The following is a 13,148-nucleotide window of genomic DNA, read 5'->3' as shown; positions in this document are numbered from 1 at the left end:
AAACAGGATGTCAAACTATTGCTCTTTGCTGATGATATGATCTTTATATCTACAAAACCCCAGAGATTCTGCCAAGAGATTCCTGGAACTGATAAATACACTCAGCAAAATCTCAGGTTACAAAGTCAATGTACACAAGTCAGTAGCATTCCTATACACCAAGCTGAGAATCAAATCAAAGACTCAATAACTTTCACAATAGCTACAAAGAAAATAAAATACCTAGGACTATATTTAACAAAGGAGGTGAAAGATCTCTAAAAGGTAAGTATGAAACATGAGGAAGGAAATTACAGATGATGTAAACAAATGGGAAAACACATCATGCTCATGGATTGTCAGAATCAGCATTGTTAAAATGTCTATACTACCCAAAATGATTTACAGATTCAATGTAATCCCCATCAAAATACCAAGATTGTTTTCTGAAGACCTAGAAAAAATAATTCTACACTTTGTATGGAACCAGAAAAGAACCCAAATAGCCATAATAAACTTAAGCAAAAGGAGCAAATCTGGAGGCATCACTTTACTTGACTTCAAACTAGTACATACTACAAGGCTATAGTAACCAAAACAGCATGGTACTGGCACAAAAATAGAGATGTAGACCAATGAAACAGAACAGAGAACCCAGATATAAAACCATCCAAATATTGCCATCTGATCTTTGACAAAGTAGACAGCAATATACACTGGGGAAAAGAACCCCTATTTAATAAATGGTGCTGGGAAAACGGGATAGCCATATGTAGAAGATTGAAACAGGATCCATATCTTTCACTACTCACAAAAATTAATATAAGATGGATAACAGACTTAAAGCTAAGATACGAAACCACAGGAATTCTAGAAGAAAATGTAGGACAAACTCTTCTAGATATTGAACTATGAAAAGAATTTATGAAGAAGAACCCAAGGGCAAGCATAGCAACAAGACAAATAAATAAATGGGACTTGATTAAATTAAAAAGCTTCTGCACAGCCAAGGAAACAATTGACAGAGCAAATAGACAGCCTACAGAAAGGGAGAAAATATCTGCATGCTATACAGCCGATAAAGGACTAATAGCCAGAATCTACAAAGAGCTCAAGCAAATCAGCAAGAAAAAAATCAAACCACTCCATTAAATAGTGAGTGGGCAAAAGATATGAACAGAAGCTTTTAAAAAGATAGACTAATGGCCAATAAACATATGAAAAATGCTCAACATCAGTGATCATGAGGAAAACGCAAATAAAAACCACAATGAGATATCACGTAACCCCAGTGAGAATGGCTTTTATCAAAGAGTTCCAGAACAACAGATGCTGGCATGGATGCGGAGAGATAGGAACACTCATACATTGTTGGTGGTACTGCAAACTACTGTACCCTCTATGGAAAAAAGTATGAAGATTCTTCAAAGAACTGAAAGTAGACTTACCATTTGATCCAGCAATCCCATTACTGGGTATTTACCCAAAGGAAAAAAAGTCATTTTGTCAAAAAGACACCTGTACTTGAATATTTGTTGCAGCACAATTCACAATTACAAAGATGTGGAATCAACCCAAATTCCCATCAATTCATGAGTAAATTAATAAAATACTGTGTATGTATACCATGGAATACTATTCAGCCATAATAAAAATGAATTAATACCTTTTGCAACAATCTGGATGGAACTGGAGACCATTCTCCTAAGTGAAATGTCTGAAGAATAGAAAAACAAACACCACATGTACTATTAAATTGGAACTAACTGATGAGCACTCATGCGCAGATGAAGGTAAAACTCAACAGAAATCGTGCAGGTGGGAGGGTGGAAAAGGGGATTGGAGAAATCATACCTAACAGGTACAACATACACTATCTGGGTGATGGGCACACTTACAACTTTGACTCAAGCAGTACAAAAGCAGTACATTGCTTTTGTACTGCTTGAGTCAACCATGTAATCAACATTTGTACCCTCATAATATTCTGAAATAGGAAAAACAAAAACAAACAAAATCGAACCAAATGATTCTAAGTGTCCTGGCTATCTAGTTTACAAAACTCTACTAGTAAGGAAAAAGGTCCTTAGGTCAGATTTCATCTGCCTTTTCTATAGAAACTGTGAAGGATGCATCAAATGTTATAGATGTTTTCACAAAGAAACAGTACTGGTACTTCTCAGGATAGAGCCTAGCACAATGTAAAAGAGCTTAAGTGTTAGTCAGTATAAACAATGATTAAAAAACTAGTCATACCAAATTCAGAACATATGGAAATGTTTTTAAAAAGATGTGTATGACCAGTACATTAAGTATAATCTTTATATTAAAATGTGTGGTAGATTGCTATAAAATGGTCCCTAATAAATTATGCTCTCAAGTGCCCACTCTTTTACAAAGTGACTTTGTTCCTCTTAGCAAGAGATGTGGTTTTTCCCCCCACCCCATGACTCTGGACGTCCCTGGACCTGTTTTAACCAATAGAATGCAGCATAAGTAACATGTGATTTCAAAGACTAGGCCTCAAGTGACCTTGCAATTTCCACTTTCACTTAGAACATTCTTACTGTCAAGAAAGGAAGCCCAGTCTTGAATACGGAATGATCAGAGATCATGTGAGGAGCAAGAGTCCCAGCCACCAAGTCCCCAGACAGCAGGTGAGGTCATTTTAGACTTTCTAGCCTCAGTCCTAGCACCCTGATGATTACAGTTATATAAACAAACTCAGGCAAGACCAGCAGAACTGTCTGGCTGGGCATAATCAACTGACAAAATCGTGAGAAATAATAAATTCTTGTAAGACACTAAGTTTTGGGTGGTTATTGCATACCAAAATATGATTGAGATCAGAAAGTACAAGGAAAGCAAACAGTATTCAAGCAAAATGAGCTATATGATTTTGGGCATTTTATTTTCTGAGTAGAAACTACAAAATTGAACAGCAAGAAGAAAAAACTCTAAAATCCTGAGAATCTAACATTAACTCTTTGAAAAATTACTATAACAATTTTAAATATAAGTGCTTTATTTGTATATTCACAAAACTAATTGCAACAGTATACCATAATGGATTGTTAGAGTTTTTTGTATTCATTAGACGGTGTCAATCTCCCTACAACCTAATTCTTCTGTCCAAGAGAATTATTTTAGATCACCATTAAATTGTAGTGGTCTTTCCCATCAAACATAATAGGCTTGTATCCCTGCGGTAAATGTAGAAGGCATTGATTTCAGGGAAATTAGCATCCAATCATGTATTTCATACCCTTTGGCAACTAGAAAACGTTAAAGTGCTTGAATATGAACTCTACGATGATGTTCAGAGATGATTTATAACAAGTACCAACAAAATATTTAAAAATTAGAGTAAGACTTGCATTATTAAAATTTGTAGGTTTGCATTGTTGAGGCTTAAACAGTGCATAGTTCTATATTCAATGTATCTTAATTTGCATTGATGCTGCATCAGAGGAAGCTTAAAAATATTTCTACCTTCTATGGCAGAATCAATTTAGAGAGCATGATTCCACTAATTCCTACAATTAACAAGTTTTCTTTAACTTGTTAAAGTAATGTTAACAAGTCAACATTCCTTCCCATCTAATATCACCAACCCACTCCCAGCACCCTGTTTAATGGTACATTTTGGTAAGTGATTAATAAATGATTAGTCTCTAAAGATGAGCAGTGTTCATCAGCTGTATCATATCATGGAAAGCGCGAAAAGTCAGCTGAACTAGCTTTTCTGCATCAGTCTCCGGACATGATTTCCAGGCTGTACAGGCCACAACAAACCTGTGAAGCATAAATAATAAATGTTAAGATTACACAAAAGGCTCTAAATAGTGATGTAATAGTGAATAGAGCCAGGGCCTTTATTCCATCTTGTTGTTCATACATGAAATGTCAATTCTTGCTAGCATTAAATAAATGTAAGCTGACACAATTGAAGGTAAAGCCTATTTATAGATAGGAACCCCTCATCTGCTAGATGGCTAGAGCTTTGGGGACAAAAGGGAACAAAAAAATTAACTAGATCCCAAGAATGCTCTGGAGCAAGGTCTATTATGTTCAAAACAGAATAAAACAAAAACCTCCTTCCTAAAGTGCCATTGGAATGAGTTGGAATATGAATTCATGCTACTGTTTGCAATGAAATTTGAACTGTTTTTAAAGAAGAGTATAGCACTAAAAAAAAAAAAGAAAGAAAGAAAAAGAGGAAAAGAGGTGAGAAAAGCTATTTCTAGGAGAGTCAAAGAGAGAAACTCTTGGGACCAAGTCATGCCATCTCCTTCTAAAGCCCCCTGATGAAGAAATCCCAGATCTGGCAAGTGAAAAAGTGGCCCCAGGAAGCTGAAGGAAATGGGCGAGAAGCCTGGCTTCTGGTGGGCTCGGAGCAGAAACTGGGCTACTAACTTTCTTAGAACTAGTCTTCCCCTTTCCAGATCCTCACAAGTTCCTATAGCAAAACATGAATTAGGCTCAAAATTGAAATATGCAATATAATGTTTCTGGACAACCGTGCAATATGTTTCTGGACAACCATGCAATTTTCACATCACTAAAAAAAGACAGTAAGTTATATCTTCAACGTGTGCTTTAGATTAAGCAGAATAAAATAAAAACATGTTCTGGCCCAGTATATATTGATGAATTGGTAAAAGACTCTCTCCTTTTTAATATAAATTGATTTCCCCAGTCTCTTCTTTGTTTCAATAGTATTGTCTATGACTATATGAACCACTATATATTTAAAAATCTTATCTGAACTTACTATAAAATACCTTGTATAGACTAATATGTTAAAGAGTATACTAATTTTGAGGATTATGATGATCAGTGAGTCATCCTGATACAGTGTTCTGCACAAAAATATCTAGGGACTGATTTGACATGTGTCTCAAAAGCAGGACAGAGAAACATAAATAGACATTAAGTGCCTCAGTGGTAAAAAACAGTTACTTATGTAGCAAATGACAGATGAAACATAATCAGAATCATAATGTAGGAAGGCATTTAAATAACAAAACTTTGATACCTTTCTTATTCTATAGCACAGTAAGGAATAAAACAGAGAAGCCTCACCTGTCATCTCTGATGTGGTAGAAAAATCCATATCCATTGTGTACCATGGGAACCACCACTCCCTGGACTCGTAAATAACCAACCAGACTTGTTGAGAGAACAAAATTTCCACCTCCTCCACTGTGTAGCACAACAAAAGGATACTTTACTAAGCCTACAAATGCTTATATTATTTCTGAAAAGCTTTTAACATTCAGAAAAAAGAAAGTAATGAAGTTGTAAAACACTATATTACCTTTTGGAAAAAAGTGGATCTGTGAAGAGTTCTGGAACAGGGAGACCTTCCTCTTTTGCTATGAGTAAGAGACCTAAAAGGTGACGGTCAAATCCTGCAATGAAACCCCAAATATGAAGTTAGAAAAAAAATTCTCAACATGAGAGATGTTTTTTTCAAGTTAGAATAATTTTAACATAAGTACCTTTTCCAGCTGAACAATCTTTCATCAATTTATTATGCTTTGTAAAAGCCTGTAACATCTTTTGCCGCCGTTCATGAAGCTGTAAAAATCAAGAAATAATAACAAACTGTACAAAACACATCTGAAAAAAAAACAAAACCTAAGCTCATTGTAATTAGGTTTGGGTAATCTGGGAGAGAAAGATGATTTCTAGGAAGACCTGTGACCCACAGGTCTATGTCTCTTTTCCTTAATTATTCTATTGCTTTTACTTCCCTACAGACCTGCTTCTTGATTATTTCTTTCCTGGAACAGGAAAATAGGGACCTGCTAGCAGCACTCAAGTGTCATTAAGTGTCAAGACAAAAGCAACTGGGATTTCCAAACTAAGCATATCTCCAAAAATGAAAATGAAACAATTCTATGAAATTAAAATGTTAATGTATACGTAACCATGTCTATCAAAACTAAAGAAATAAATGTAATACTAAAATAGCAGTGGGAAAGAAATACGCTGTTGTCTAAACTCTTCAAAATAGGAGTATAAAACAAAACATACCACTGTTCTGGTTCTATTATATGAAACAAGAATCTGATTTCAAAAACATTTAACCACATCAAGAAAAGCTTCCTTTTAAAGGCACTTTGGGTGTTCTGCATTTTACTGGTGTTGTTCTAAAGGCAGACCAGAAGTACTGGGATATCCAAAGTACTGAAAAATGACACAAATGGGCTTCCTTTCAGGTCTTCCCTGTTTCTTAGCCTTTCCAAGTACATACTTCTCTGGCAAATGAACAAATGCTTTGAAAACTTCAGAAAAGGTATCTCAAAGTATTTTAATGATTCAGGGGAATTGAAGCAAAGAAGTTAGTTATTCAAGGGCCAAGGTTCCTTTAGAACACTTAAACGAATCCTTTGAATTTCTTCTTTTCCAATACTCACGCTAGCAGAAGGATCCTGCATGGACTGACACCACCTGACGGCTTCCAGTGTGCATGGTCGCATAGTCTCTGTACGGCCATGATAAAAATATCTCGTCATAGCTGTTTCATAGCAACAACCAGGGCTACGAGAAAAAAAATCAAGAGTGTATCATGAGAAAGAAAATGTCCTAATGTCATTACAAATAGTTTTCTAATAAAGCTAGCTTTGTTCAGAGACTAAGCTTTATAATATATAGACTAGAGTTGAGACTTCCAATAAAAAAGAGGTGGATTTCAGTAGCAAAGAGCAAAAAATACTGATGATATCGGCCGTTTCAAAAGCTTGGCTGCTGTCAGGTATATACACTGTAGTCTGTGGTAGGAAGCCTCTAATATGGTCCCCCAGTGAGCCCCACCTCCTGCTATTTATACTCTGGTGGAACCCCTCACTTCGAGTGCAGGCTAGACTTAGTGATTTGCTTCTAATGGAGAGAATATAGCACAAGTGATGGGATGTCACATCTGAAATTAGGTTACAAAGAGAGCTCTCTCTTGCTCTTACCTCCTCTGAGGAAAGCCAGCTACCATAGTGGAGGCTGCCCTATGGAGAAGCCCAGGTGGCAAAAAACTTGAAAGAGGCCCTCTGGACACCAGCTAGGGAGGAACTAAATCCTGCTTATAACCATGTGAGCGAGCTTGGAAGCAGATCCGCCCTCAGGAGAGCCTTTTGATGAAAACAAAGCCCTGGCTGACACTCTGACTACAACCTCGTGAAAAACCTTAAGTCTGAGGTACCCTGCTAAGCTGCATCTGATTTACTGATCCACAGAAAATGTGACATAAATGTTTGTGTTTTAAGCTACTAAGTTTTGGGGTGAATTGTTCCATAGCAATAGATAATGCAGACTCCTTGGCCTTTAAGTTCCTTCATAGAGAACATGAATGACTAGAATTAAGTAGAAGCATTATTTAAGAAGTTCCCCAGAGGGATATCTGTCTTCCTGGGCTAGACAATGATGTAACAATTTTGGATGTAAAACACTCTTCCTTTCCTGGTGGTTAGAATGTAAGTAAAGAGATCAAATGGCGTGAGAGTAAAAGGTCTGAATGTGGGCACCAGGAGGGCTCAGCAGTTACCAAGCCTCTTCTACTCAGTGTTGCTGTCACTCTGGGGCGAAATAGTATCCTTTCAAGGTCTGAAGAGGAAAACGCAAATAACATTTTTAAATGGCACTAAAATAACATTCTTTCAAAAACAATTAAAAATAAAAATGAGTAATAAAATATCACTACTCTGTAACCTTTAATGAAATAATAGATCTTCATGATAACCCTCACTAAAACACTAGGTAAAAAAATTCTGGGGAGAAACTTTATAATGGATGCTGGCTGATGAGTGAGCCCACTCTCAATCCTAAAGCGATGAAACAGAAAGCAAACAGCATTGACTATTTGATTTACTTTTGTAAAAAATAACAAAAATAAGAATTTATCCTTATCAAGTCTTTAGCTCTACCAATCTGCAGGAAATACAGGAGACTGAACAACATGTTAAATATGTTATACAATCAGGAAAACTTAGAAAACTCTACAGGATAAATGACCCAGTTTCTTCATCAAATAAAATGCAATAAGAAAAAGGGAGGGAAAAGATTCTTAAAGTTAAAAAAGACTTAAGAGACATATCAATCAAATGCAATGTGTAAAACTTATTTGGAACCTAATCTAAACATACCGCCTGTCTAAAAAAAAATGTTATGTGAAATTTCCAATGCCTGCCAGCTATGATGAGCTAGCTTGTAGCAAGCCAGTCCTGTTAGAAAAAAGAAAAACTAGATTAAAAAACCATCTATTTGAAAGCTCTGAAGAATTGTCAAGGCATTCAGGACGTAAGGGCCAAGATCCTGTGAGAAGAGCAATTCTTTGAAGTGAAGCACCTCATTTAATGCTGTTTTTCCCCCCTCAAGGAATCTGACGTTTTGTACGTAAGCAGAAAGGCAGAGAAACCGAACAGAAAATTACTGCTAAGAGGCAAAGAAATTGAACAGGGCTTTAAGTAATTTCATGATGCTGTTGAAACAAAGTTAGAGCTTAGAGCTAACAAGGCAACCAGGATGTGAGAGGCCAGGATCTCAGATAAAGAGGGAAGACCAGAGATATGAGCCTGACAGCCTGAGCTGCTCTTCCCTCAGGCATTTGCTGACCTGTAAATGGAGCAGGCTGCAAGGGGAGAGATCAAGGAGAAAGTGGTTGCTTACAGGCTCAGAAGATAACTGAAGCAATCAGTTGTTTCATGGTTCTAAGAGGATAAAAATTAAGAGTTACAGTAGAGGGGCCTGTTAAACACCCTAGGACTTTATGACAAATAGAAATAGATCAGTCTAAAAGACTCTAAAATTCAGCCTAGAACCAATACAATCCCTGACTGGATTAAGATAAAGTACTCTAATTGCCCACCATAAGATAAAGAAAATCTTTGAAGGAAAATAACATCATGTGGAGCAAGGTCTCTTGACCTTGGCACTAGTGACATTTTAGACTAAATTTTTTTGTTGGGAGACTGTCCTGCACATTGTAAGATGGTTATCAACATCCCTGGTCTCCACCCACTAAATGCCAATAGCACCGTCTCCCCAAGTTGTGACAACAAAACATGTCTCCAGACATTGCCAAATCTCAACTGGGGCAACCGTGCCCTTTAAAGACAATGAATGTACTGTCTGGTACTATAGTTATTAACCATATATATTAGCATATGAAATGTAGCTAGTCCAATTTGAGGTGTACTGTAAGTATAAAATGGACAATGGATTTTGAAGACTTATTGCAAAAAAGGGAAAATGTCTCATTAATTTTTATATTGTTTATAAACTGAAGTAATATTTTGATATGCTGGTGCTACTGTTTGAACATGTCATATGTTGGAAACTTAATCCCTAAATTAATATGTTGATGGTATCTGGAGATGGGGCCTTTGGGAAATAATTAGGATTAGACAAGGTCATCAGGGTATGACCCCCATGGTGGGAGTGGTAGCTTTATAAAAAGATGAAGAGATCTGAGCTGGAATGCTCTTGCCCTCTCACCATATGATGTCTCCTGCCATGTTATGAAGCAGCAAGGCGGCCCTCATCAGAAGCCAAGCAGATGCTAATACCATGCTCTTAGACTTTCAAGCTTCCAGAACTGTAAGAAATAAATTTCTTTTCTTTATTTATAAATTACCCAGTCTCAGGCACTCATTTATAGCAACAGAAAATGAACTAAGACAATTGCATTAAATATATTATTAAAATTAATTTCACCTCTTTTTTTAAAAAAGACTAACAGATTGTAGGGATTATTACTTGGACTAATTTCAATACTGTTGTGTCTCAAGGAATAGGAAGGCCTGAGTAGAGGGCAAGAGACTGAGGAATGGCTGGTTGGTGGTGCTGTCAGAACACCCACATTTATCAATTTAGTTTGCTGTCTTCTATGGGCATTGACAGAATTGAAGGGAGAAACAGATCTTCAAAAATAGTTGGAAACTTCAATATCCAACTTTCAATAATGGTAGGATATCTATACAGAAGGTCAATAATTAAATAGAGAACTTGAACAAAGCAATAAATAATTAGACCCAACAAATATAGAACATGCCACCCAACTACTATAGAATACAAATTCTTCTCAAGTGAAAATGAAACATTCTTCAGGATAGATTATATATTAGGCCTCGAAACAGGTCAATAAATTTAAAAAGATTGAAATCATACAAAGTATCTTCTTCAATGAAAATGGAATGAAGCTAGAAATCAATACTAAAAGAAAAACTGGAAAATTCACAAATATGTAGAAATTAAATAACACACTCTTAAACAACCAATTGGTCAACTAAGAAATCAGAAGGGACACTAGAAAATTCCTTGAGATGAACAAAAACAAAAATACAACATACCCAAATGTATGAGATGCAGCAAAAGTAGTATTCAGAAGAAAATTTATAGCTGTAAATGCTTACATGAAAAAAAGAAGAAAGATCTCAAGCAATAAGCTAAGTGACCACATTAAGGAACTAGAAAAAAGAAATTCAAACTAAATCAAAAGCTAACAGAAGGAAGAAAATGATAAAGATTGGAGTGGGGATAAACAAAATAGTAGTAAAATTGAGAAAAATCAATGAAACAAAAAGTTGGTTTTTTGAAATGATCAACAAAATTGGCAAATATTTGGCTACAATAAGGAAAAAAAGAGAAGACTCCAATTACTAAAATCAGTTATGAAAGAGGAGACATTAATACTGACTTTACAGAAATAAAAAGGATTATAAAAGAATATTGTAAAAAACTGTATGCCAATAAATTTATATAACCTAAATGAAATGGATATATTTTGAGAAACATACAAACTACAAAATTTGACTCAAGGAAAAAAAAATAGAAAATACCAACAATGGAAAAGTTGGTTTTTGAAAAGATAAACAAAATTTACAAACCTTTAGCTGGAATAAGAAAAAAGGAAAATGCCTAAATAAGCAAAATAACTAAGAGACAAGAAAGATGACATTACAACCAACACCACAGAAATACAAAGGATCATCAGAGACTATTATAACAGCTATATGCCAACAAATGGAAAACCTAGAAGAAATTGATAAATTCCTAGACACATACAACCTACTAAGATTGAACCATAAAGAAACAGAAAACCTGAACAAACCAATAACAAGCAATGAAATCAAAGCAATAAAATATCTCTTTATCAAAGAAAAGCTTAAGACCTGATGCCTTCACTGCTGAATTCTACCAAACATTTAAAGAACTAATACCAACTCTACTCAAACTATTCCAAAAAATTGAAGAGGAGGGAACACTTCCAAACTCATTCTACGAGGCCAGCATTATCCTAATTCCAAAAACAGAAGGGGACACAACAAAAAAGTAAACTACAGGCCAATATCTTTGATGAACACAGATGCAAAAATCCTCAACAAAATACTAGCAAACTTAATTCAACAACATATTAAAAAGATCACTACAATCAAGTTGGATTCATCCCAGTGATACAAAGATGGTTTAACATATGCAAATCAATAAGCTTAATTTATCACATCAACAAAATGAAGGACAAAAACCATATGAGCACTTCAACAGATTCTGGAAAACCATGTGATAAAATTCATCATCCTTCATGATAAAATATCTCAATAAACTGGGTAAAGAAGGAATTATATCTCAAGACATTAATGGCCATATAAGACAAACCCACAGCTAACATCATACTGAATGTGAAAAAATTGAAAGCCTTTCCTCTCAGATCTGGATCAAGCCAAAGACGCCCACTTTTACCACTTTTATGCAACATAGTACTGGAAGTCCTAGCCAGAGCAATTAGGCAAGAGAAAGAAAGAGGCTCCAAATTGGAAAGGAAGAAGTGAAATTGTCCTTGTTCACAAATAACATGACCTTATATTTTAAAAAGCCTAAAGACTCCACCAAAAACTGTTAGAACTGATAAATGAATTTAGTAAAGTTTCAGTATACAAATCAACATGCAAAAATCAGTAGCATTTCTACATGCCAACAGCAAACTAGCTGAAAAAGAAATCAAAAAAGGCAATCCCATTTACAATAGCTACAAATAAAATAGACTACCTAGGAATTAATTTAACCAAAGTAGTAAAAGATCCATACAAGGAAAACTATAAAACACTGATAAAAGAAGTTGAAGAAAATGCAAAAAAAAAAAAAAAAAAAAAAAATGGAATGATATCCCATGGTCATTGACTAGAAGAATTCCTATTGTTAAAATGTCCATACTACCCAAAGCAATCTATAGATTCAACACAATCCCTATCAAAACACCAATGATATTCTTCACAGAAATACAATAAACAATCTAAAAACTCACATGGAACCACAAAAGACCCAGAATAGCCAAAAGAAATCCTGAAACAAAACGAACAAAGTTGGAGGCATCACATTACTGGATTTCAAAATATATTACAAAGCTATAGTAACCAGAACAGCATGGTACTGGCATAAAAACAGACACATAGACTAATGGAACAGAATAGAGAGCTCAGAGATAAATACACATACTTACAGCCAACTCTTTTCAGACAAAGGCACAAAGAATACACACTGGGGAAACAAGAGTCTCTTAAATAACTGATGCTGGGAAAACTGGATGTCCATATGCAAAAGAATAAAACTAGATCCTTATCTCTCACCATATATAAAAATCAAATCAAAATGGATTAAAGACTTAAATGTAAGACCTGAAACTATGAAACTAATAGAAGGAAAACATTAGGGAAATGCTTCAGGACATTGGTCTGGGCAAAGACTTTTTGGGTGACATCAAAAGCATAGGCAACAAAAGCAAAAACAGACAAATGGGATTATATCAATCTTCTGTATAGCAAAAGAAATGATCAACAGAATGAAGGGACAATATTTGCAAACTATACATCTGACCAGGGATTAGTAATCAGAATATATAAGGAACTCGATTTAATAGCAAAAGACAATAACCCAATTAAAAAAATGGGCAAATCATCTGAGTAGGTATTTTTCAAAAGAAGACATACAAATAGCCAACAGATAAATGAATAAATGCTCAATATCACTAATGATCAAAACTACAATGACATATCATCTCACTGCAGTTAAAATGGCTATTACCAAAAAGACGAAAAACAAATGCTGGCAAGGATGCAGAGAAAAGGGAACTCTCGTATACTGTTGGTGGGAATATACATCTGTATAGCCATTATGGA

The 13,148-nt window shown here is 35.2% G+C and overlaps 1 protein-coding gene across 7 annotated transcripts in view; it reads right to left on the bottom strand.

Moving 5' to 3' along the window:
• Nucleotides 1-2,884: 2,884 nt before the first annotated feature.
• Nucleotides 2,885-13,148, bottom strand: part of CROT (carnitine O-octanoyltransferase) — a 40,976-nt gene continuing 30,712 nt past the window's right edge. For all 7 annotated transcript variants that reach the window (XM_012643520.1, XM_012643516.1, XM_012643519.1 and 4 more), the window contains 5 exons: nt 6,405-6,528; nt 5,484-5,562; nt 5,300-5,393; nt 5,065-5,184; nt 2,885-3,774 (listed from right to left, as the gene is read on the bottom strand). In XM_012643520.1, the coding sequence (XP_012498974.1) occupies nt 3,654-3,774; nt 5,065-5,184; nt 5,300-5,393; nt 5,484-5,562; nt 6,405-6,528 (538 nt within the window). In that variant the 3' untranslated portion in view covers nt 2,885-3,653. The remainder of the gene's footprint in view (nt 3,775-5,064; nt 5,185-5,299; nt 5,394-5,483; nt 5,563-6,404; nt 6,529-13,148) is intronic.

This window comes from Propithecus coquereli, unplaced genomic scaffold (assembly GCF_000956105.1).
Source record: "Propithecus coquereli isolate 6110/MARCELLA unplaced genomic scaffold, Pcoq_1.0 Scaffold199, whole genome shotgun sequence".
Classification (NCBI taxonomy): Eukaryota; Metazoa; Chordata; class Mammalia; order Primates; family Indriidae; genus Propithecus; species Propithecus coquereli.
The sequence above is the reverse complement of the archived record's forward strand: the minus strand, read 5'-3'. Positions and strand labels throughout refer to the sequence as shown.